This window comes from Cyprinus carpio, chromosome B23 (genome assembly GCF_018340385.1).
Source record: "Cyprinus carpio isolate SPL01 chromosome B23, ASM1834038v1, whole genome shotgun sequence".
NCBI classification, from domain to species: domain Eukaryota; kingdom Metazoa; phylum Chordata; class Actinopteri; order Cypriniformes; family Cyprinidae; genus Cyprinus; species Cyprinus carpio.
This window is the reverse complement of record NC_056619.1, coordinates 24,840,481-24,863,080: the sequence shown is the minus strand read 5'-3', so window position 1 is coordinate 24,863,080 and position 22,600 is coordinate 24,840,481. Positions and strand designations below refer to the sequence as shown.

The window sequence follows — 22,600 nt, the reverse complement described above, 5'->3', positions numbered from 1 at the left end:
TCTTGCAGCTCTTGTCACGAAAAACATCCTGTTGTACGAAGGGGAGGGATGGTCAGCAAGTCATCCACCAACCAACTAGTTGATGTAGAGTTTTTTTCTCCTCTCTGGTATTTTTAGTGGTATTGCTTTAAAGGGGAATTAAGATTTCTCTGAGATTTTCATGTGCTGAGTGTGAGCTGTGGTTTAGCATGCTCAAACTGTCAGTGCGGTAAAACTCCCAGAAAGAAGTTGCGCCTTTATATTTATATATATATGACATAAATTGCCATTTCTCTCTGATATTTTAAGACAAGCCTAGCTGTCTCATCATCATCATATATATATATATATATATATATATATATATATATATAATGTATGTGTGTGTGTGTGTGTGTGTGTGTGTGTGTATTTTTAGATTTTTTTTTTACTTTATAGAGAGAGAGACACATTTTCTTAATAGTAAAATAATAGTACAAGTCATATAATATGAAAACGTACATATATTTTACATTTTGTGTGTGTAGATGGAGGCCATCCTAAATCAGCCATAAAAGATGAATGGATACAAGGGCCCAAGGATGCTTGTTAGGGAAGACCATCTGTACTTTACCCCCACACATCCATCTTTTTAAACGATCATCTGCTGTCTAAAGACTCAGAAGCGCAGTGTTCAGAATGAGCACGAACGACACCGTCTGTCTGGTGGATGGTGTCTATGGCTTGGCTGGTCTACGCTCCATTTAGAAAAGCTGTGTTGGCTCTAAATAAAAAGCATATTGTGGTTTAGTCAATATGATGGGGTTGGAGTTGTCTCTCAAGGTGACTTCCTAAAGGGCTGAGCACTGTCTGTTACTCTCTGGGTGTTACGAGAGTACATCAAACCGCACGCAGTATTGTTTTGAAACTTTGCAATTGCCAGTTTCCACGAAATGTGCCCATCCACACCCTAACATCTTGGGCAGTCGCTGAAGGCGTGATGCCACACTAAAGTGAAAAATTCCGCTCACGTATGCACACATCATATTGTAATTTCCCCTATAGTCAAAGCAGAAGTTTCTCACAGACTCGCCCTTGTGCCATTAGAAAGAACAGATCTGTGCCAGGCTGTTGAACTGATGAAAGAACGAGTATTTATACACAAGAGACCCGCAGCTACTATAAGCATCGACCACAAATCACACAAACAGCAGGAAGCCACAACTCCATTGTGTCCTCTCCTTATGCAAAGCAAAGTTTGCCTTTGAGCTCATGCAGTTTCTAACTAATGACAGTTAGATGAGATGCAAGCGAGTCAAACAGATCTGCACTTTATTTTACAGAATTAAGGTGTCAGCTTTCAAAATTCGGCTGCTTCTTCTTTTGTGGTTTCTATTGTTTGGGGAAGGAAGCAATAAGGTCCCGAGTCCCGCCCCAGTCCCAAGTCGAGAGACACTTCAGGCTGTGACTCAAGCTAAGTTGCCCGTCTTAAAGCAGGTGAGCGCAGACAGATGGCGAGAGCCAGAAGATCAAAGATAATGGGTAGATGAGGCTGTCTCGCTGCCTGTTGGCTTGATCAATGGTTGTGTCCATGGAGGACGCATCCAGCCATTGGAGTGGAGAGGAATTAGAGGAGACACTCTCACTCAGGGGTTGACAGGACAGATGAAGCCTGGTGGGGGAGCTGGAGATTCAGTGGAGTTGCAAATTTGGATGTCTGTACCAGAAATCTGTCTTCTCTGAATCAGGCCTTCATTCCCGGTCTTTGTGCTCTGATTACCCCTCACTGTCTAGTTTGGATAGAATCCTACTAGAGGAATAGGACACAAGTCCCTTAAAAGGTTTACTAAATGGGCCTTGTTTTGCACTACACAAAAGCTTTCTGTCAATAAACTCTTGAATTGTTCTTTTGCAGAACTGTTTCTTGCAGAAAGGTACCAGCAGGTTCTAGTTTCTGTGTAGAACCACTGAATAGATGACTTTCTAAAGAGCTAGGGAATTGAAAAGGTCTTTGTGGAGGTTTTCCCTATGGCTTTGGGCTATAAAAACCATTTTGTTTCTAATTGAAAACTTTATTTTTAATTTAATAGTCTTTCAGTGGACACTTTTATCTAGAGCAGCTTACATATTGCAAATTACATTTATTATAGAGACAAGCCCCTGGAGCAACCCAAGGGTAAATGACTTGCTCAAGGGCATGATGGATCCAATGAAGATCAATGGAGTTAAATCAGCAACCTTCTGGTTACCAGAGCAGAAAAAAGACACCTTTGGTAATGGAGAGAACAGTATCTGTGTAAGCCATAGTTAAGAGGGTGTCTGATTGCCTGTAATCCAGGAAGGACTCAAGTGTCCATTGATGTGTTAGTGCCACTCATTCAGGGGTCATTCAGGCCAAATGCTGGCTCACCTTCATCCAGACATGCCTCGGGTCTATTAGATGTTGGAGATTGAGGGTAGTTTAACTTTAAATGGATAGTTGATCCAAAAATCATTTACTGTGGCCATATTAGCAGAACTACAGCATATATTTTTGCAAGCAAAAAAGGGTCCATTGTCTGCTGTCAGCATAGAGAGGTAGGAAGCATTTCCTACATAGAAGTCACTGTCAAACCAAGCAACTTCCTGTTGGTCAATGTCTGAAAATCACGTGACCAACTTGAAAATAAGCAAAACCTGCATTTTGCAACTCCCAATTGCGCAGATTCCTATTGGAATGGCTCCATTTCTCAGAGCAACAGTCAATGTGACCTCATTTACCCTCACATTGTTTCAAACCTCTATTATTTTTTTTCTTCTATATAAAACATTTCGTAAGCTGAAAGTTAATGGATTCTAAAGCAACATTGTACCACATTGACTTTCACTGGACACAAAAAACAGAGACATTTTTCAAATTATTCTTTTGCTGTTCCAGTCATACAGGTTTGGACTGACTTGATGGTGAGTAAATGATGACAGATACTTCATTTTTGGGTGAACTAACCTTTTCAGACAGATCCAGCCATTAAGTCTGCTCATACCTGTTGCCCTTTTGTTCACCTTGCGTGATGGGGCCGACCTACGGAAGACCTATTGCTGGCCGACTCCATGACTGAGAACGATAACTGTATGTGTTCATGTATGTATTGATGCCTGTGTGCTGGTTATGACATGAGGGTGTAAATTCCTTCAGTCTTGTCCAGTCTGGGCTGTATGTAAGTCTTTCTCTCTTTTTCTGTCTTTTGCTCTGAGCCATCTCTTGGACGGCAGCCCAGTTTTATCACAGGGCTTCCTTTCAGAAAGGGCCTTACTGCAAAAGGAAGGACTCCTCCTTTTTTACAGGCCTGGGATGGATTGCATGAGAGGCAGGGATAAAAAGTAGAAAAATGGGAGGAGAGGAGGGGGAGATCAGGTAATGAGCTCTCAGACAGCTGTTGACAGCAACTGCTACTGCTCAGCACCTTTAATGAAAGCATGCACACCTCTCAGCCCTGTAACTTAACACTCCTTTTGCACTGCATCTGTGGTGCAGAGACATTGTTTTTAAACTGGCCTCCTGAAGTAATTTTAGGAGGTAGGTCAACTCCTAAATTAAAGTTTTTAATTAGGGGTGCACATTATATCAGTTATTGTCTGATATTAGAGATTGATAAATATTAGAGTTGATAAATTGATAACTGTCTGATGATATTGGATCTTTATTATTTTATTTTATTTTATTTTACAAGCAATTATCCACTTTTATTTATTTATTTATTTTGTGGCTTAGTGCGTTGATGTTTTTTCGTGTGTGTGTGTGTTGAAAAATAGTATTTTTACCATTAACATTGGTTTTTTTAAAGTAAATTTGTTATGTAAATAGCAATATAGTATCTGCAAAGTGTTCACATCTTCATTTTAATTATTGTTCCTCCCAGTATGTGAAAATTTTATTTTATTTTATTTTATTTTATTTTATTTTATTTTATTTTCAGCTTGTTTACTTTTTTTCAGGATTTTTTTAGTTTGTAAATTTGCCAAGTATTTACAAAATAGTATCTGGTATTAGTTTGACTCTTTGTTTTAGTGATTGTTTCTCTCAATACAGCAACATTTTTACTCTCGCTGCAATATGTGAATTTACGAATGTCGAAAAACAGCTTTCAGTAAGATAAAGCCTGCAATCAGTGAGAATACATCCAGCGGAAAGAGACAGTGATGCAGTGGAGAGGAAGGAAATGGGGTTGTGTAGTATGAGGTGGTACGATGACAACAGCATGTGAGGAGGATCTGGCTGCAGGCAGGAAGCCGTGGGCAATGAGACACAGAGACAGAGATAGAGCCATGGTCGGTTCCCCTCATCATGAAGTTGGCAGCCAGAGGAGGGCTGTGTGTCCTTGCCCATCAGTCACCGCTCGGAAAGAGAGAGGGGGGCCCTGCCAGTCAGTCTATCAATCACACCGCTCCAAAAAACCTGGACAATCTGTGGCCCGTCTGCCACACTGGCTGCATGCACAACAAAGCAGTCAGTCCACCCTACTCACCAGTATGGGGCTGTAATATGAGGCGAAGGCGAAATCATGAAGCTTTCAGTGGAGGGAAGCAAGATTATGTTCTGAGAAATGCAAAGCAAGCGACACGCAAATACACGCCCAACACGCTGAAATACTTAAGAGGAATTGAGACGCAGAGAACTATATTTGCAAATCAAATGGGAGTCTTTAGAGACACTCGTTGGACGAGCGCCCATGCAGAACTGAACACACACACGCTCACATGCCAAGACTAGATTTGGGAACAGAGCTCCACTGAAGATTCAATCACACCCAGTCACGTACACAAAATCTACTCTTCTATTGTGAAAGAATAGTTGTTCCGCAGCCAATGCGTCATATGCTGCTCAGCAAAAAGTAGTGTTGCAACACTTAAAACACATGAAGCTGAAACTTCTTATTTTTTGTCCTTTTTTTGTTGTTTTATTGTTGATTTTTATACTGTCATTCTGAACCAAAATAAAGAAACTCAAGGTCACAGCTCACTTCCTGTTACCCATGTGGCCTGATTTGTTTGCACTACTTGTTTATTGTGTTACCAAAGTCAGTTCTTCAGGAAATGGGTTTGAACCTATACCACTTTTTTTTTCAGCAACAATGATGTTTATAGTATGCACGCATGTTTATGTGCACCGCATTGTGGGCATTGACACTATATCTCTTATTGTGTTACCAAAGTCGCATTGTGGGCATTGACACTATATCTCACTTAAATATGGATGCTATTGATCATATTTATTTTGTTAACTCTTTTTTTGGTTGTATTTTTTTTAGTGTTGATGGTTTATTTATTTGAATTGTTTTAATTGTATTAATTTTAGAGTTGAAAGTTTATTAATAAAGATGAAATACTTAAATTGTTTACTTTAATATTTTACATATTTTGATGTAATAAATGTTAATGTTAATAATTTGAATATTACAAATATATTTTAATAATAAATTAATGGTTTACATATATTTTAATAATAATAAATTAATGTTAATAATTTGAATAAATATATTTTTAATAATAATATTTTTAATAATATAAATATTTTAAATGTATTGGATCATTGTGTGTGTTTGTATATTTACTTATCTTTACATTTTTTTGCATTTGTGCATTTACTTTTCCCTGGTGTGTACTGTGTTTCTGCTTGTAGATATGGACATTTTCCTACCACAGGGGCACTTTGTCTGGGTTGACACTGGGATTAGCATAGGACGGTCCACCTGGAATACTTGTGTACAGAGGACAGTTCAGGACAGAAACACAATACCAGGCAGGAAATGAACAGTGTCTACTGATAACTGCAGTCGGCTTCTACCTGTCTCTCCATAAGCAGCCATCCACCCTCTGCCTTCGCATTGTGATGCAAATCAAGTCCCTGGCTGGAGAGCTGATAAGGAGGCCTCTCATTTCAGAGCGCTTTGTTTCCCAAACAGAGGAGAGCTTAGCAGAGGGGACACAGAGAGGGCCTCCAGGCTGACATAAGAACCCATCCCATTGTGCACCCCGGGAGAAGTGTTGACTGATATTTGGGAAGAGGTGTTAGAGGGAGGGAAAGCGACCGGGGTTTTTACGGCAGGAACCGTCTCGGGTTGTTGAGAGATCCTGATAAATTTTTGTCCATCTCCCCCCTCCCATTCTTTTTACTCTCAGCTACTCAGATGGTGTCAATCATTAGCTGTTTCTTCACGCCACATGCAGTTTGCGATCCTTTTCAGGCGCTTGTCATTACCAGCATATTGCCAGTATTGCTATATAAACAAATGAGTTCAAGCTAGGTTCAGTGGAGAGCATTGTTCCTGGTGTGCAACATTTAGTTCAAAGCGTATACTTAGTATTCAAAACACGTATGTGTTGTGATAGCATACATGTTTGGGGTTTATGCAAGAATTATAACTTTAATGTGACCTATTATGTTTGATAACCTTTTTCCGTTAGTTCTTCTGTTAAATACTTTTTTTTCTTATTTTAATGGTAATTTGCTAATTAGTGCTCTCAACACACAGATATATCGGCTAATAATCTGCAATGGCTATTAACGGCTAGTAATTATTGACGCTGTTGTACATACAAAAACGGCCAATGATCAGCGCTGATTATATCCTGTTACTCAAATCATTGAGTGATTTTCAGAATTTAGTTAATGGGCATTAAGAACATCCAAAACAAGAAATCTTGATTTAATGTCCAGTATTCTGTTAATTCAAGTAATTTTACTTTGAAACATGGAAAACATGTTAATATGAAGATTCTAAATAATCGGATATCCGTTTCGGCACAGAAAATTTGTATCAGTTGATTTCTAAACTAAACTGGAACCTGTTCTGATAACATTCCTCTATCGTACTTCAAAGTAGACCACTAAAAAAACAACTAACTTGACATTGCACAACAGTTGAGAAACAAATGCAATGCACGTTGCTTGTTCAAATGCAGTTAGCCTTTTTATACATCATATTCTCAGAAAGCTTTTGCATTTCTTACTCTCGCTTAAAGAATAACCGATTTGTTTGTAACCATGACCGTGAACAGAAGGCCCTACTGTATGTGAGCTCGACCTTAAATGGGCCTATCTGCCTCTCCTCGTTCACCCCTCCACCCTCGTCTTTTTCTTTCTGTTTTCTATCAAATTCCTCTTTTTATGCCCCCTTTTCTTCTTTTGAAGTCTCCAAACTCTTGTAAAAGGCCAAGCTGGTGGTTTTTGCTGAACCCTGTGGTGGGACAGCGAGGGAGGGGTTGTAGGTTAAGTTTAGGCTTTCCATTGAAGGTGGTTGAAGAAGGTGGGGCAATAAAAGTTAGACGTTTGGAGCCTCCCTGTTTTTTATTTTATTTTTATGATTGGGCCTTTTTTTTACTAGCTCAGGCTACAGCTGGTGGTGTGAATGGCTGCCCGAGGTGTCTGAGTCTTAATAAAGACCCCACCAGCCGGGCTGGGGCCTCCAGTCCAGCCATGAGACCACCTTTATAGGCCTAGCTTACGAGCAGGGTCCTCTATTAAAACCTAGCAGGACTGCACTGAGGAATTTAGGGCCGGGAAACAAGAGAAAAATAGGGTTTGTGTGTCAAAGAATGGCAAGGGTGAAGGCTGGGGGTTTGAATTTGGAGCGACCAAGGGTAAAAGTTGACTTTGGCATGTGCAAAGGTGAAATAAAGGGTTTAATCTGGTGGGATATGTCAAAGTCATGACTAGGGGAGTAACGATACACTCATGTCACAGTTTGTTTCTTTACATGACAATCTCTCATGATACTAAAAAACAAAAACCAAAAAAAAACATATAAATAGAAATAAAATTGATTTTTTTTTATTATTGTTTGTAAGACACATGATCACAGTTAAAAAGTAGTTTAATTTTAATTTATTAATATTAAAATTAATAAACATGGAAGCTCAATTATTTGACCTTTTAGGTTTACCATATTTGCTGCTAAATTAATTCTGTCTAAACTTTCTTTTTGGGTGGATTATAGACGATACGTATTGTCACCATCCACGATATTGTTACACCCCAAGTCATTACTGTTAGTAAGGCTTCACATTACAATTAGTGAGACATTAGACACTCGTCCCATGTCAGTCGGCGGTCCCGCGTGCAAGACGCCAAACGCAGGGTGGGGCTGTGACATAGATGAGCTACCTGTCTTATCAGCTCTGCTTATCTCTCTGCTAGTGTTAAACTGTTTGTGTTTTCTTTTCTTTTGCGTGTCAATCACCACAGCCTAATCCCTTAAAATCCTGGACCCCTAAGGACAGGGTAGGCTGGGGGTTAGGGGGGTGGAGCTATAGGGAGATGAATTCAACAGACATGTTAACTAGACTTGACTTTTACCTAGTTGGCAGATGCTTCGCATAAAATAACAGATTTAAAAAGCGGTGATGGGTAGCGTCTTGTGTGTTTCTGTTCGAGGGCATCATGAAAAAGGTTTAGCGAGGAATCATGATGGTTTTCAAAGCCCTCGTGGGTCTTTGAAATCAGATATGGTTTAAAAGGTTCACGGTAGGAGCTTTTCTTCTCTCCATGTGGCGTTTAATATCTCCCTCTCATTAAATCCTCCTGTGTTGTGTAAATAGTGTGAAGTGATGTGATTAGACGAAGCGTCTAATGTTTTCTTTTCTCTTCTCTTCAGCGGTGGAGACCCAGAGCACCAGTTCGGAGGAGATGGTGCCTAGCTCCCCTTCTCCACCACCTCCGCCCCGTGTTTACAAGCCCTGCTTCGTCTGCCAGGACAAGTCTTCCGGGTACCACTATGGTGTCAGTTCTTGTGAGGGCTGCAAGGTAAACAGCTGAACTTCCATCGCCTGTGGCCTGACGAATCTCATGTTCTTCATGAGTCTGTTACACAATTTGTCTTGACGTTTGGCAAAAATGCGAAAAATACAGAGAGAGACATGGAGGTTTAGCTCTGGCATGTTAAAAATACTTGAATACTAAAAAGTATTTTTGCTCCTGTCAACACCATGAAGCTAAGACTGACTGAGGAACTTGTAGTGCAGGGAGCAAAAATGTTTATGAAAACATACAAAAGGTCACTTGAAAAGGATACAGTTGCGCAGTATCAGCTACACGAGACACCAAGTAATGTGGACAGTATGTTAAAGGGATTGTTTGCCCAAAAATTACAATTCTGTTATCATTTACTCACCCTCCACTTGTTCCAAACCTGTATAAGTTCCTTTCTACTGTTGAAAGTTATTTTGAAGAATGCTGGTAACCAAACACTTAATTAAACCGTTAATTTTTGGGTAAACTGTCCCTTTAAAGCAATGAGAACCAATGCAATACAGCAATTTTACTGTGTTTAAAGGGTTGAATATGTGTTGTACCATATACCTCTGTGGTAAAATACAACTATGGCCAAGATTCAAGCAGCTTATTGCTTTCAAACATCATAAAACAATATAAAACTGTGGCATTATGATGAAAAATACCAACATCCAATATATTAATTGTCCTATATTGTGTGTGTAATAAAAAAAGAAAGAAAGAAAGAAATACAAAAACAATATTTAACTAAGTAAGGGGCAGTTAACATAGGATGTGTTTAAAAAGAAGTGTCTTGTCTATTTTTGACTTGACACAGCATCTTAAAAATGTGACCTTCATGGCACAAAATGCTGAAAAAACTGTCTAGCACATGTTTACATACAAAAACAATTTAATGGACACAAGAAGATGTCCTGTGTGAACAGGTTTGGTTAGTTTTATTAACCCAGTTCTAAGCCGTCTGCCGTAAGTAATAATACAATTTGGCACAATAACAATATTTAGATTAATTCAGTTAATATGTGGTCACAGGTATAAGGGCCATCACTTATCAGATTTTTGACTATCCTTTTATATAACAAAACAAAATGACATCATTAGCAAAAACAGTTCTGAATCAGCAACTTTGAGCAATATACTGACAGCTTGTGTAAGTGAAATGAAAGTGGTTGACCTACTCTTCAGCTGACCTAATCGCTATCTCTTGGATGTCTGTTGCAGGGTTTCTTCCGTCGCAGTATTCAGAAGAACATGGTGTACACCTGCCACCGTGACAAGAACTGCCAGATTAACAAGGTCACACGCAACCGTTGCCAGTACTGCCGGCTGCAGAAGTGCTTCGAGGTTGGCATGTCCAAGGAAGGTGAGGGTTCAGGCCTCTGTCAGGCACATGGGCTCCTTGGCCTTCGGCCAAGACCCACATACACAAACACAAATATAGAGACGGGACAGGAGACAGACGGGGACACGATGATATAGGTTAGAAGCTGTGAAACAGACATACAACCCAGAGACACACAGACAAATTTAGAGTGGTGAGACTTGAGCGTCAGGACACAGAGGCATAAACAAACTGTAGACAGCTGTAAACTGCCAGATTGAGACACTTGAAGACAAATAAAAGTTCAAACAAACCAATAAAGCTGGTTAGCATGGAGGTTAGAGCTCAATATGAATATTCACAAATGGGTTTCGTGTCTGAAGTTTCACCCACATCAATACATCAACGCTAGGTGTGATTTCTTTGGTAGCCCTTCCTCTAGTCACTTTATGACTTGGTACTAACAGATTTGTGTTGTAACAAAGACAATAGCCCGAGGTTGAAAGAGCGAGTCTGGGGCATGTGTTTGTTCATTTGCCAGGGTCACGGCGATGATGTCACAGGGAGAGTGGCACATTGGCCTTCTATGTGTCCGCTGGGACATGTATGTGTGCGTTTATATGTATGGGATGTGTGTAGGGACCAGGATCACATTGTGCTTTTGCTATAACTGGATATCCTGAGAGGAAGGAAAGAATGGGAGGGGGGCGAGAGAAGGGGGGCGGGGGTGGTAGGGTTGGCAGGGCTGCTCTCCCTTGGGTCAGACGCACCAAAAACCCCCACGAAGACTGATCTGAGGTCAGTTTCCATGTATTAGTGATTACAATTGGAATTCGGCATACAGTAACACTGTGTCTTATCCAAGCAACATGCGATAATGCAACATGTGATAAATGGGTTCATTTGAAGATTTTTCAAACAGGTGACAAGCGACAAGATGAAGCAAAAATCCTGTCAAGAACATTTCCTGCCCATATATCCCCTCAAAATCTATAGAAAGAAATTTTAAATAAATATTATTCAATTAAACTGTTTTTGTAAATATGCAAGCATATTTTAATGGCATTTTTATGACAATTAAGCATGTATTCTGTTGCAGTTATATATTTTTATATGTTAATATTATTTAAATGCCATGGTGGTATTTATTATATGTAATTTTATTGTACCTAATTCATGATTAAAACACATGATTTGTGTATTAAAAAATAAGAATCAGTAATTAGAGGCATCATAGAAAAATATATATATATTTTATTTTATTTTTGGAGTGAAATGTGAAACCTGGACATGTTTTTACAAGATTACAACATTTTTTGGTCACTTGGTTTTGCTGAGTTGCTAAAATCCTGTTCCACATAATTGTATATTAAACACATTGTTGCAATGTACAAGGTTAGACATTCTAAGGAATTAAGCTCGAAATCTGGCACATCACTTTGTAGAGTTTCACCAGGTTGCGCATCCAAGTACTAAGATCATAGTTTGACAAATTGTGAGTGAAGCTAACTCGTTGTAGAATTATTAAGCTGCCTCTCTTTGTGACTCTTAGCTGTGCGCAACGATCGAAATAAGAAAAAGAAGGACGTGAAGGATGAGGTCGTTCCACCAGAGAGCTATGAGCTGAGTGGGGAACTGGAGGAGCTGGTCAACAAAGTGAGCAAAGCACATCAAGAGACCTTCCCTTCACTCTGCCAGCTGGGAAAATACACCACAGTGAGTATTTTCTGAAAATGAGCAGATCTTTCAGCAATGGAATGTGGAATTTATTTATAGCGGTGTAAACCGACCATGTCAGATGTAGTGTGATAAACAAGCTCCATTATTGAAAACATCATTAAAAGGAACAGTGCACCCAAAAGATAAATATTGTCATTTATTTAACTTCATGTTCCAAATCTGTATGACTTTTTCTTCTGTGAAATTCTTTCTGAAGAATTTCCTGAACAATCTTCTCGATATAATGAAAGTAAATGAGCACTGGGGCCATCAAGCTCCAAAATGACAAAAAGAACCATAAAACTATCATTAAAGTGGTCAATATAATTCATGTGCTGTATTCCAACTCTACAAAAGTTGAAGAATGTGAATTCACATTTTTTGCATAATTTCTCCTTGTGTTCCTTGGAATAAATAACCATATGGGTTTGGAATGACATGTGGATGAATACATGATTTATTTTGCACACATATTAACCTTTTTTCTCCTTTTCTCTTCCTCAGAACTCAAGCTCAGATCACCGGGTTCAGCTGGACCTGGGCCTATGGGACAAATTCAGTGAGCTCTCCACCAAGTGCATCATTAAAATTGTGGAATTTGCCAAACGCCTTCCGGGCTTCACCACCCTCACCATCGCAGATCAGATCACCCTCCTTAAATCAGCCTGCTTGGACATTCTAGTATGTGTGCCTTCCTTTAAGAATCTCACCTTGATGTAGACCATGCATCTACTTCATTACTTTCACATAATTCTTAGCCTCATAAATGTCTGTGTCTCTTGCAGATGCTGCGAATCTGCACGCGATACACACCGGAGCAGGACACAATGACCTTTTCAGATGGACTGACCCTCAACCGGACTCAGATGCATAATGCTGGCTTCGGTCCGCTCACTGACCTGGTGTTTGCCTTTGCTGGTCAGCTTCTGCCCCTTGAGATGGACGATACGGAGACTGGCCTCCTCAGCGCCATCTGCCTCATTTGTGGAGGTATTACATGATTCAATTTTGTTGCAACACTGCTGCCACCTAGATGAAGCAACAGGAAAAATGTACACATTGAACAGATATTTAGCTAGTATTCAGAATTGGTTTTAACCTCCAAACCACTAAAAATGGTACTACGATACTAATATTAACCTCTTTCTCTCTAGACCGAATGGATCTTGAGGAGCCTGAGCGTGTAGATCGTCTGCAGGAGCCCCTTCTGGAAGCTCTGAAGATTTATGCACGCCGCCGCCGACCCAACAAACCTCACATGTTCCCTCGCATGTTGATGAAGATCACTGACCTACGTGGTATCAGCACCAAGGGTCAGTTTACTAGCCAGGAAATACATGGAAATCACCTCTGGTTGATTTGCAAAATTTAAATCTTGATGAAAATCAAATTCTTTTTTTTTCAAATGCATTAGTGAACTATTCAAACCAAGAGCAGCATTACTGACAGTGTTTTTGCGCACCGATGATATTCACACAGAGGGCAACGCAAATTTTCTGAGTCTCTGAGAAAAGTTTGCATACTTGAGTGAAAGCAAGATGCACTCCATCATTCACATGCTTCAATGCAAAATACAAGGCATCTGACAATACAAGATTTGATTTGGTTCAATGCAAAATACAACTCCTTTGACAATAAAGATTACTCATGACTAATTTTTAATGCAAAATACACTGCCAATTTTAACAGATGTATATGTGTGTGTGTGTATATACAGTACAGGTCAAAAGTTTGGAAACATTACTATTTTTAATGTTTTTGAAAGAAGTTTCTTCTGCTCATCAAGCCTGCATTTATTTGATCAAAAATACAGAAAAAACATGTAATAGATATATTATTACAATAAAATAATTGTTTTTTAAATGTATTATACTTTAAATTATCATTTATTTTGTGATGCAAAGCTGAATTTTTAGGATCATTATCACATGATCCTTTAGAAATCATTCTAATATAATGATTCATTATCATGCTGCTTAATATTTTTTTCAGAACATGTGATACTTTTTTAGGATACTTTAATGAATAAAAAGTGCTATGTTTTTAAAATATAAATATTTTGTAATAACAATATACACTACTGGTGTAATCTGGGGTCAGTAATTTTTTTTTTTCTTTTTTTTTTAAATAAAATATACTTTTATTAGGATGTGTTAAATAAAAAGTGATAGTAAAGAAAATATATTATAGAATTATATTATTAGAAGTTTTTTTTTTATTTTGAATAAATGCAGTTCTTTTTAACCTTTTATTCATCAAATATATTAGACAGCAGAACTGTTTCCAACACTCATAATATCAGAATATTAGAATGATTTCTAAATGATCATGTGATAGACTGATGTTACATGTGACACTGAAGGCTGGAGTAATGATGCTGAAAATTCAGCTTTGCATCACAGGAATAAATTATTTTTTTAAAGTATATTCAGATAGAAAACTATTATTTTAAGTTGTAATAATATTTCACAATATTACTGTTTTTTCTGTATTTTTGATCAAATAAATGCAGGCTTGATGAGCAGAAGAGACTTCTTTCAAAAACATTAAAAATAGTAATGTTTCCAAACTTTTGACCTGTACTGTGTATATATATATATATATATGTGTGTGTGTGTGTGTGTTTTTGTTTGTTTTTTGATGTTTGTTTATATTTAATTTTTTTTTTTTTGTTTGATAGTAAATTTGTCATTTTGTTTTATTGTGAATTTTTATTATGGTTGTAAATTTCCTTTTTTCTTTTTTTATATTTGAAGCTTGGTTTTTAGCAGCCATTACTTTAATTGTTTAGAATTTATTCTAATATGCTGATTTGGTGCTTAAGAAATATTTCTTATTATTATCAATGTCGAAAACGTATTTTGGTGGAAACCATAATACCTTTTTCAGAGTTATGTGCTGAATTGAACATTCAAAAAACAGCATAAAAAAACTAACCCCAAACTTTTGAACAGTACTGTATATTTAAATATCGTACAATAAATGCAAACAATAAAAATCAAATTACCTGTTTTCTGTATAATCTTAAACATTGATGCCCAAAATTGGCAAAATCAGTTTGAATAGACTTTCACTGTCTACATATTATGTAGATGACATCGTCCTGAAATCAACTGTTTTTGTGCAACAGGAGCAGAACGAGCCATAACTCTCAAGATGGAGATCCCAGGCCCCATGCCTCCTCTCATTCGAGAGATGCTGGAAAACCCAGAGGCCTTCGAGGACCAGGCCGAGTCCACAGAGAAGAAGCCCGAGCTCGAACAGCCCGCTCCTCCTCCGCCGGCCCTGCTCACTGTGAAGAAAGAGCAGGAGGATGAGGACGACAGCTGGGCCACGGAGAACGGCAGCGAGCCTTCACCAGAGGAGGAGGACGACGATGACGACGACGGAGAGGAGGAGAGGGGTACAGACAGCGACGGAGAGGCCTGGGGTGGCCAAGAACCCAATGTGGACGTGTCCAGAAAGAGCCATGGAGGAAGAGCTCAGTGAGGAAACATTCTTCTTCCAGCCTTACCTGTACAGACACTCCTAACTCAGGCCACTCGGTCAACGATGAGAGACATCAGTGAGTCGATTTGAGGAAACTCACGTATAAAACCTCTTCTCAGGACTTCTCCCGCAGAACGAGAGGGAAGGCGAAAGACAAAACAGCTGGCTTTTCAGACAAAATAACGGCCGCTTTTATAAAACTTGTTTGTTTGCTTTGAAAAGGAGAAGCCAAATGGACTTATACCATTAACAGCTGACTCTCAACGGGTTCAAAAAAGTCTTTCAAAAGAAAATACAGGATGAAAACTGAAAATGCTAATCTTTTTCTGTTGTCGTTGACGCTTTCGAATATCATTTTGACTTTTTCAGCCTTGAGATAGTTTGTTCTCTTTACATTTTATGAATAAGCCCATACATATCTATATATACCTTTATATATTTTGTTGTCCTGTATTCTATTTTCTTAGTTATATTTTGTTTGGATAGCTTTCCTGGGCAGACTTACAGAAAGATAATCGGATTGCTATAACTGGCAGACTTCTGCTGAGTCTTTATCCAGCTGCTTGGTTGGGTTCTTGGGCACTTTGGCTCAGCGTTAGATGTCATTGATAATCAGTTCAGTGGCTGGGTATCTCCTGTTGAATGATCCGTGTTTTTAGGGGAATGCCATTACGTATCGGCTTTCATTGCGTCACATGATTCGCTGCCAATTGAATGGTGTGTCTGTGCCAAAGTTTGCAGCTTGTAGGGTTCAACTCCTGTCAGGGAGCCCAGCTCCAAACAGAAACACCCACATGTCCATTACCTTCAAGTCTCTGCATCATGCATATGATGTCATACTGGACCGGTTTCATTCAGAGTGCTCAGGCAGAAGTTATGCAGCACTCGAGTGGAATTAACTTTGACCTCATCGGCCTAGACGGTTCTTCAGGATAACTACACAAATGCATCTGGACAAATTTTCTGAATCTCATGTATCACGATGAAATACAGGAATGCAGACCTGTGCTGACACACAAACACACACACACACACACACACACACACACACACACACACACACACACACACACACATTTTAAAAAGCATGCTACATCAGACTCAGGGCATCTCTGTAAGGACCAAACACTTGCTGTCTGGGGGCAGCCTAGAAACGGGCAATATTTATGTGTTACGTTTCAGAAATCTCGCAGTGTCACCACAAATTGAAATAAATGTGCGTATCTTACACAGAAATTCATTGCAGAACTTTCATCTTCGTTATAGAAATAGAGTTCTTTTTCTAATGTTACCTAATCCATTTTATTGCCAAAAACACACAGTATGCAATTTGGTGGTCATGTGCCACTGAACATTAAAAGGTATCAGACTCAGTCAAGCAATACAACTATGACCAGAATTCAGCTGTGTGTGTGGATGTGCGCGTGTGTGTGTCTGTGTGTTGAATGTGAGGATGGCTGCACTGAATAAGCTGTAGTATAGTACTTTGTTACATGAATGTCATCACTGTGGTGCTGTCAGAGAGTGTGTGAGCTGTCATACTGACCTCTTCTCCTTCAGAGTTGCGCCACAGCCACATGTATAGCAAGTGGAATGTTGAGATTACTTTAACTCTTCGTCATATTTTTCTTGTTCTCTAAACTTGGCTAATGTATTGTCAGTCCTTTGTTCGTGTTCAACAAATTCTGTTATATAAAAAGCCATATAAACAATAAGAGGCACAATAAACTTTTTTTTTTGAGAATCTCTCTGTTATTCATTTATTTACTATTTAGAATTTAGAATATGATTTAAGAACTTTGTTTTGGAATCATCAAATTTAGGAATCATATTTATGTACTTTATTAGCCTACATGTAATAATTTTTTTTCTTTGTTAAATTACAGCTGGCATAAATTGAAGACATTAGGTATAAATGTATTACAATATAGGCTAGTTTTATTCATGTGTCCATCCAATCACTGAAACTCCTTTCAAAACTTTTTAAATGTGTGTTTAAAATGTGTATTTACGAATGTGTAAATACATATTTAAATTAAAGTTTTGAAAGGGCCTTTAAGTCTGTTAACAGCTATCTGACTGGATTATGATTTATTTTTTTATTTTTTTATTTTGTGATTGGATCAAAAGATTCGATTTAACAGGATAAAACAAAATATCCACGAATTTTGGGATGTGTGTCAGTTTTGTAATCGAGGTAACAAACATTTCAAGCACACACTTGGCGTCAGTGTTGCCAAGTCCCCGGTTTTCCCGCGGAATTAGGTTACTTTAACACTATTGCCGCGGGTTGTTTTTCATGTAATCGGGTTGAAGCGCCATCAATAACGTGACATTTAGCTCCTGGAATGCGAATTTACCGGAGGAACCCTGCCGAAAAACGTGTGTTTTACCCCCCGGAACGCGATTTTTACCCGGGAATCCCCCTCGAAACGCGATGGATTGGGCAAGTTTTGTATATCAATTGGGCATGTTTTGTTGTGAAACCTGGCAACCCTGCGTGAAGTGGCGTCATTATAGTTAACGTTACTCATTAAATGAACTAGCTCCACCTTAACTTTAATTTGTAAGTATATTATACGCAAAATAACTTTATGTGAGCAAAATGTGTGGTGAAATCAAGACAGATTTACTATTTGTCACAATGACGTAAATCTGCTAACAGTTACGCCGCGTCCACGCGCCAAATTTAAACGGAAGCAGGAAAAATGTTACAAAGCGACAGCGAGGATTTGGCCGTTAATAACGACTCAAATTTCGGTCTGTACTTTACAAAATAGTGTAACATAGCTTTAGAAAACTTGAAATATAATGCAATAGTCATATAGGCTATATTTATGATATTTTTATGATTTTTTTGTCCGTTTTGACGCTTAACAGTCCCTGGTCTCACACTGTTCTATTGAGGAGAAATGAAAAGCAGTTAGGACTTCTTCAAAAAATCGTACTGTGTTCTCTACAGAAAAACCATACTCGTCTTGAACGACACGGGGGTAAGTAAATGATGACACAACCTTAGCTGACCAAATTCACAATAAAACAACGGGTGTGAAACATTTAAATCCGCATAGAATTCATCCAGCAGAGGGCGATAGTGCACCACAGATTAGCGCTAATGACTCTGCTGGCTGGAGAAGTGTAATTTATCAAACACTAACCGCACACAAACACTACTGAGACCAAAACTAATGGATCCTGCCAGTGTGCCCTCATTTGTCTGCATGTGTCATACAGTAATTATCTGAGGACAAAGAAACATCCCTGCATTACTCATACTGGAGCATTAAAGGCTCAGACATGAGACAGGGCGGATGGTTATTATGAAAATTTTGTTTCATTAAGAAGAAAAAATTTAATCCTTTAGATAATTAAATATGTGATCATTAAAAAGTATTTAATGTAGTATTAAATACTTCTGAATTGGTTAAATTAAACTGTCAATTTTGATTTAACAAAAAATTTTTTTTTTTTTTTTAATCAGATCAAGAGATGTTTATTATTGCTAATAAATATTAGGTTTCATATTACCATGTAAAGTCATTTCAGAATTCATTTTGGTTTATTTTTAAAGTGTTTTTCTGAATGAAACAGATGGCCACACCCTTTCAAGCATGTTTTTATATTCTCAATATACCCATAAAGGACAAGTTCATTCATATAGACTTTCATATGGTCTTTCTGAATTCATGGGCAGACACAGTACTTGATGGATTTAGACTTGGCCACTTTATTTGTAAAGAGCACACAGGGGCTCACAATATACAATTCTATTTATTCATAGCTCAAGGGTATTGTAGTAAACTGGGGTATGGTGCTCTTAATTAAAAGATTACTATAATTAAGTTACATCAAAAATATCAATAAACTAGGGCTAAGATTAAAAACAAGGCCCATACATTATACACTGGTTTACAAGGACCCCATATATTCAATCCCAATGAGATGTTGCCATGGGAACACAGGGCAGATAGGCTGAGGTGATGGATTTAAAGAGGCAGGGCATGTTTTTCTTTCCATGGCAAACACACACCACTTCCTGTGGTGTTCAGAGCATTGTACTGAGGGTAATGAGAGTTAAATGAAGGAGAAAAGAGCAATAATAAAAGGCGAGAGCAACGTCTAGGCTATGATTGTTCCAATTACAAAAACAACAAAGGAGGCACATGTGGAGAGATATTCATTCATTTATTCTGATTAAAGCCATTTAAATAGCTATCAACAAAAAAATAAAAAGAACTGGATTCTTTGGAGTGGAGTGGTGCATGCCTTGGCAAAATACTATGATGTCATGGTGTTTCTGAAGATGAATTATGATCAAATGTGGCCCCCTTTTGTCTCTCCCACACACTCTTCACCCTAGTGTTAAAAGATAATGTAGTCTAATAACTAATTTTCATATTTAACGGCTGCAATTTGAAATCGGTTTATTTCTTAGAATTATGAATTTAAAGCTCAACATTTTATGGTAGAAAACAAAGAATTACAGCTTTAGCATTTTTTGGTTTTTGCAACTAACTGTATATTTTGCAAATGTGACTTTTCTAGTGGCTGATAAAAACTAAATTGATGTAGGCCTACAAGATCAGTATCATACTGTAGTATCTTAATTGTGAGATGTGAATGCCCTAATAAGGAGAAAGTATTAATTTTGTGAAATAAAGTCAAAATCACAGTTGTTACATGTGCTTTACATATTGTAACAGTGGAAATGACTTTTATAAAATAATCAAAGTTGCAATCATTTTCAGAAGGCCAAACTAGTGATGAAGAGGTGTCTGGGACAAATAATATTTCATTTGTCCTATTTTTGCACATTTAAAGGAATAGTTCACCCAAAAATGAAAATGTGTTTGTCTTTTCATCAGAAACAGATTTGGAGAAATTTAATCCTTTGCAGTGAATGGATGCCGTTAGTATGAGAGCCCAAGCAGCTGATAAAACATTATAATAATCCACACCACTCCAGTCCATCAGTTAATGTCTTGGGAACTGAAAAATGTGTTTTTATGAAACAAATCCATAATGATTTATTTAAATTAAAACCGTTACTTCAGCTAAAATACAAGGCCTCTATCTATAATACTGCTTTCTTCAGTGAAAATGTCATCTTGTCTGAATCGGGAGAGAAATATGCACAGATCAAGCAAAAACAGTTCTAAACAGTTCTTTTTTAAAGGAGGAATTATGGACTCGTATTTTAGCCAAAAGCAACTGATTAGGTGAACTATTCTTCTAATCACTGTTCTCTGTCAATTTCATGTTTGCAGTACCTTGTTTTTCTCAGCTTGAGGCAATGGCCCTGGCCATAATCCATCCTTGGTTGGAAGTGGTTGCGAAGACGTTGCTATGTAGTTGCTAAGGTAGTAATTGTTGGCACATCACTAGAGTAGTCTGGCTGGTTGCTTGGTGGATGCTTACCCATTTACCCCCAAGTTTATATTATTTTTTTGGTCTGCTATAGATGTGGCTTCTAGGGCTGCTCGATTATGACAAAAATCATAATCACAAATATTTTGAGCATTGTTGTAATAACGATTATTTAAAACTATTATCAGTGGACCATATGACCAAAACTTTATATGAAAGATTTATTTAAAGATAGTGAGAGAAAATGTATATTTAGAGACCAGTGAAATGTCACAATTTTCAATACCACAGCAGAATACCACAGTAACTCATATTAGTTTTAAAAAAACAACAAAAAAGATCCTCAAAATTATTGAAAAGAATTAAACTGTAATAAATAAGCAAAGGAATACAATGCCAGTAATAAAAAAAAATCAAGAGAATACAATAGAATAAAAAAATATACAAATGAAACAAACTGTGCTTTAAGTTTTTTTTTTAATGCAAGTCTAAAGTATTAATTTAACAGCTTACTAGAGAAATTGAAATACCTAATATAAAATAAAACCACGTAGTCTTCACTGTAAGAATTAAACTTCCTTTGTTTCTTATTAAAGCTACAGAAGTCCTTCAGTGAGTGATTTTGAATGTGTCTTTTGTTGTTTGATTAATATTAAGCACACAGTGGGCAGCAGGAATATAGCCCGCGGTCACTTTAAGAGCCACTCGGATACAATTTACTGTTTTCATTCTCAACTCTTTACATTCATTTATTACATAACCGACGAGGGTTTACTTGAATAATGACTAAGCACCACAATTCGACAAATTTTTGTGTATTTGACCGTTTATGCGCTAAAAGATGACTTTAACAACAATGTCCATGTTGTGTTCCATTTCTGAGCGGGTACACCGTAATCTTCCAAAGGAAACGCAAGTTCTTTCACACTTTTAAAAACATAAATAAAACAAATAAACTTAAATCAAGCATGTCCCGTTTTGAAAAAGTCTCGTTTCATGATTTTACTGATTTGCCTGTGTAATTGGGCTTTTATGGAGGAACAAAAGAGCACCGCTGGAATGGGGCACAATAATCCTTTTATAACGATTACTGTATTTTCATAATCGTTGGAGGCCGACATTGAAACTGAATTTCGATTAATTGCACAGCCCTAGCTAGTGGTTTCTTTAATGGGATTTTTTTTCTTCTCCTAGCAAGAGTTGTCAATCCACTGACTTACTAGAAATGTAATAGCACACTATCAAACTGCATGATTTGAGGTATCATTCATATCAGTGGCACAATAATATTAATAATAATGCTTTAAAGTTTAAGAAATATTAAAAATTGCAGAATTAAAGTGAGGGGAAAAACATTCAGGCAAAAAGTTAACTCAAAATAAGGTATTAGGATGTAAAAGAAAAGAATGTCTCTAATATCTTGCCCAGCAAGTGGAGACCATACAGTCTGCACTGGTTTAATGCTGTTCAATCAACTCGTAATAAAATGCAAAATGGCCCATAATATATTTTTCATTTCTAATGTGAGAGAAAAGACGCTGGCTGGAGGTGTTTGGAGAAGGAGAGAGACATATAGGGGAGATTATACGTTACACATCCTCTGCAGGAAACTGGGGCAGTGCCTTCCTAAAAGACATGGAAATGCAGAAAAGGAAAGAGAGAGAGGTAGGTAGGTAGGTAGGGAGAGAGGGAGGGAGGGAGGGAGGGAAGGAAGGAAGGAGAGCAGGTAAAATGTTGTAATGCCGGGGTGCAGTGCTGTGGCCCCAGGCTCTTCATATCTTTTACATTTCTAATTAAAAGAGATAAAGAGTGAAGGAGTCATCAATCCTACAGTGATTTCCCTGTTAAGGTTTTAGAGGCAGCCGTAAAGCAGGCAGCCCGGCTCCATTGATTTTATAATTAGCTACCGTCATGCTGCTAGGGGAGTGAGTGAGGAAAGGAGAAAAAAAACATGGGAGAGCTAGAGAGGGATTGGT

The 22,600-nt window shown here is 37.9% G+C and overlaps 1 protein-coding gene across 3 annotated transcripts in view; it reads left to right on the top strand.

Moving 5' to 3' along the window:
* The window catches only part of rarga (retinoic acid receptor gamma a), a 53,461-nt gene extending 36,460 nt beyond the window's left edge, over window positions 1-17,001 (top strand). For all 3 annotated transcript variants that reach the window (XM_042751271.1, XM_042751272.1, XM_042751273.1), the window contains 7 exons: window positions 8,592-8,740; window positions 9,950-10,091; window positions 11,602-11,765; window positions 12,273-12,449; window positions 12,554-12,758; window positions 12,923-13,081; window positions 14,899-17,001. In XM_042751271.1, coding sequence (XP_042607205.1) covers window positions 8,592-8,740; window positions 9,950-10,091; window positions 11,602-11,765; window positions 12,273-12,449; window positions 12,554-12,758; window positions 12,923-13,081; window positions 14,899-15,257 — 1,355 coding nt within the window. In that variant the 3' untranslated portion in view covers window positions 15,258-17,001. The remainder of the gene's footprint in view (window positions 1-8,591; window positions 8,741-9,949; window positions 10,092-11,601; window positions 11,766-12,272; window positions 12,450-12,553; window positions 12,759-12,922; window positions 13,082-14,898) is intronic.
* The last annotated feature ends 5,599 nt before the right edge of the window (window positions 17,002-22,600 follow it).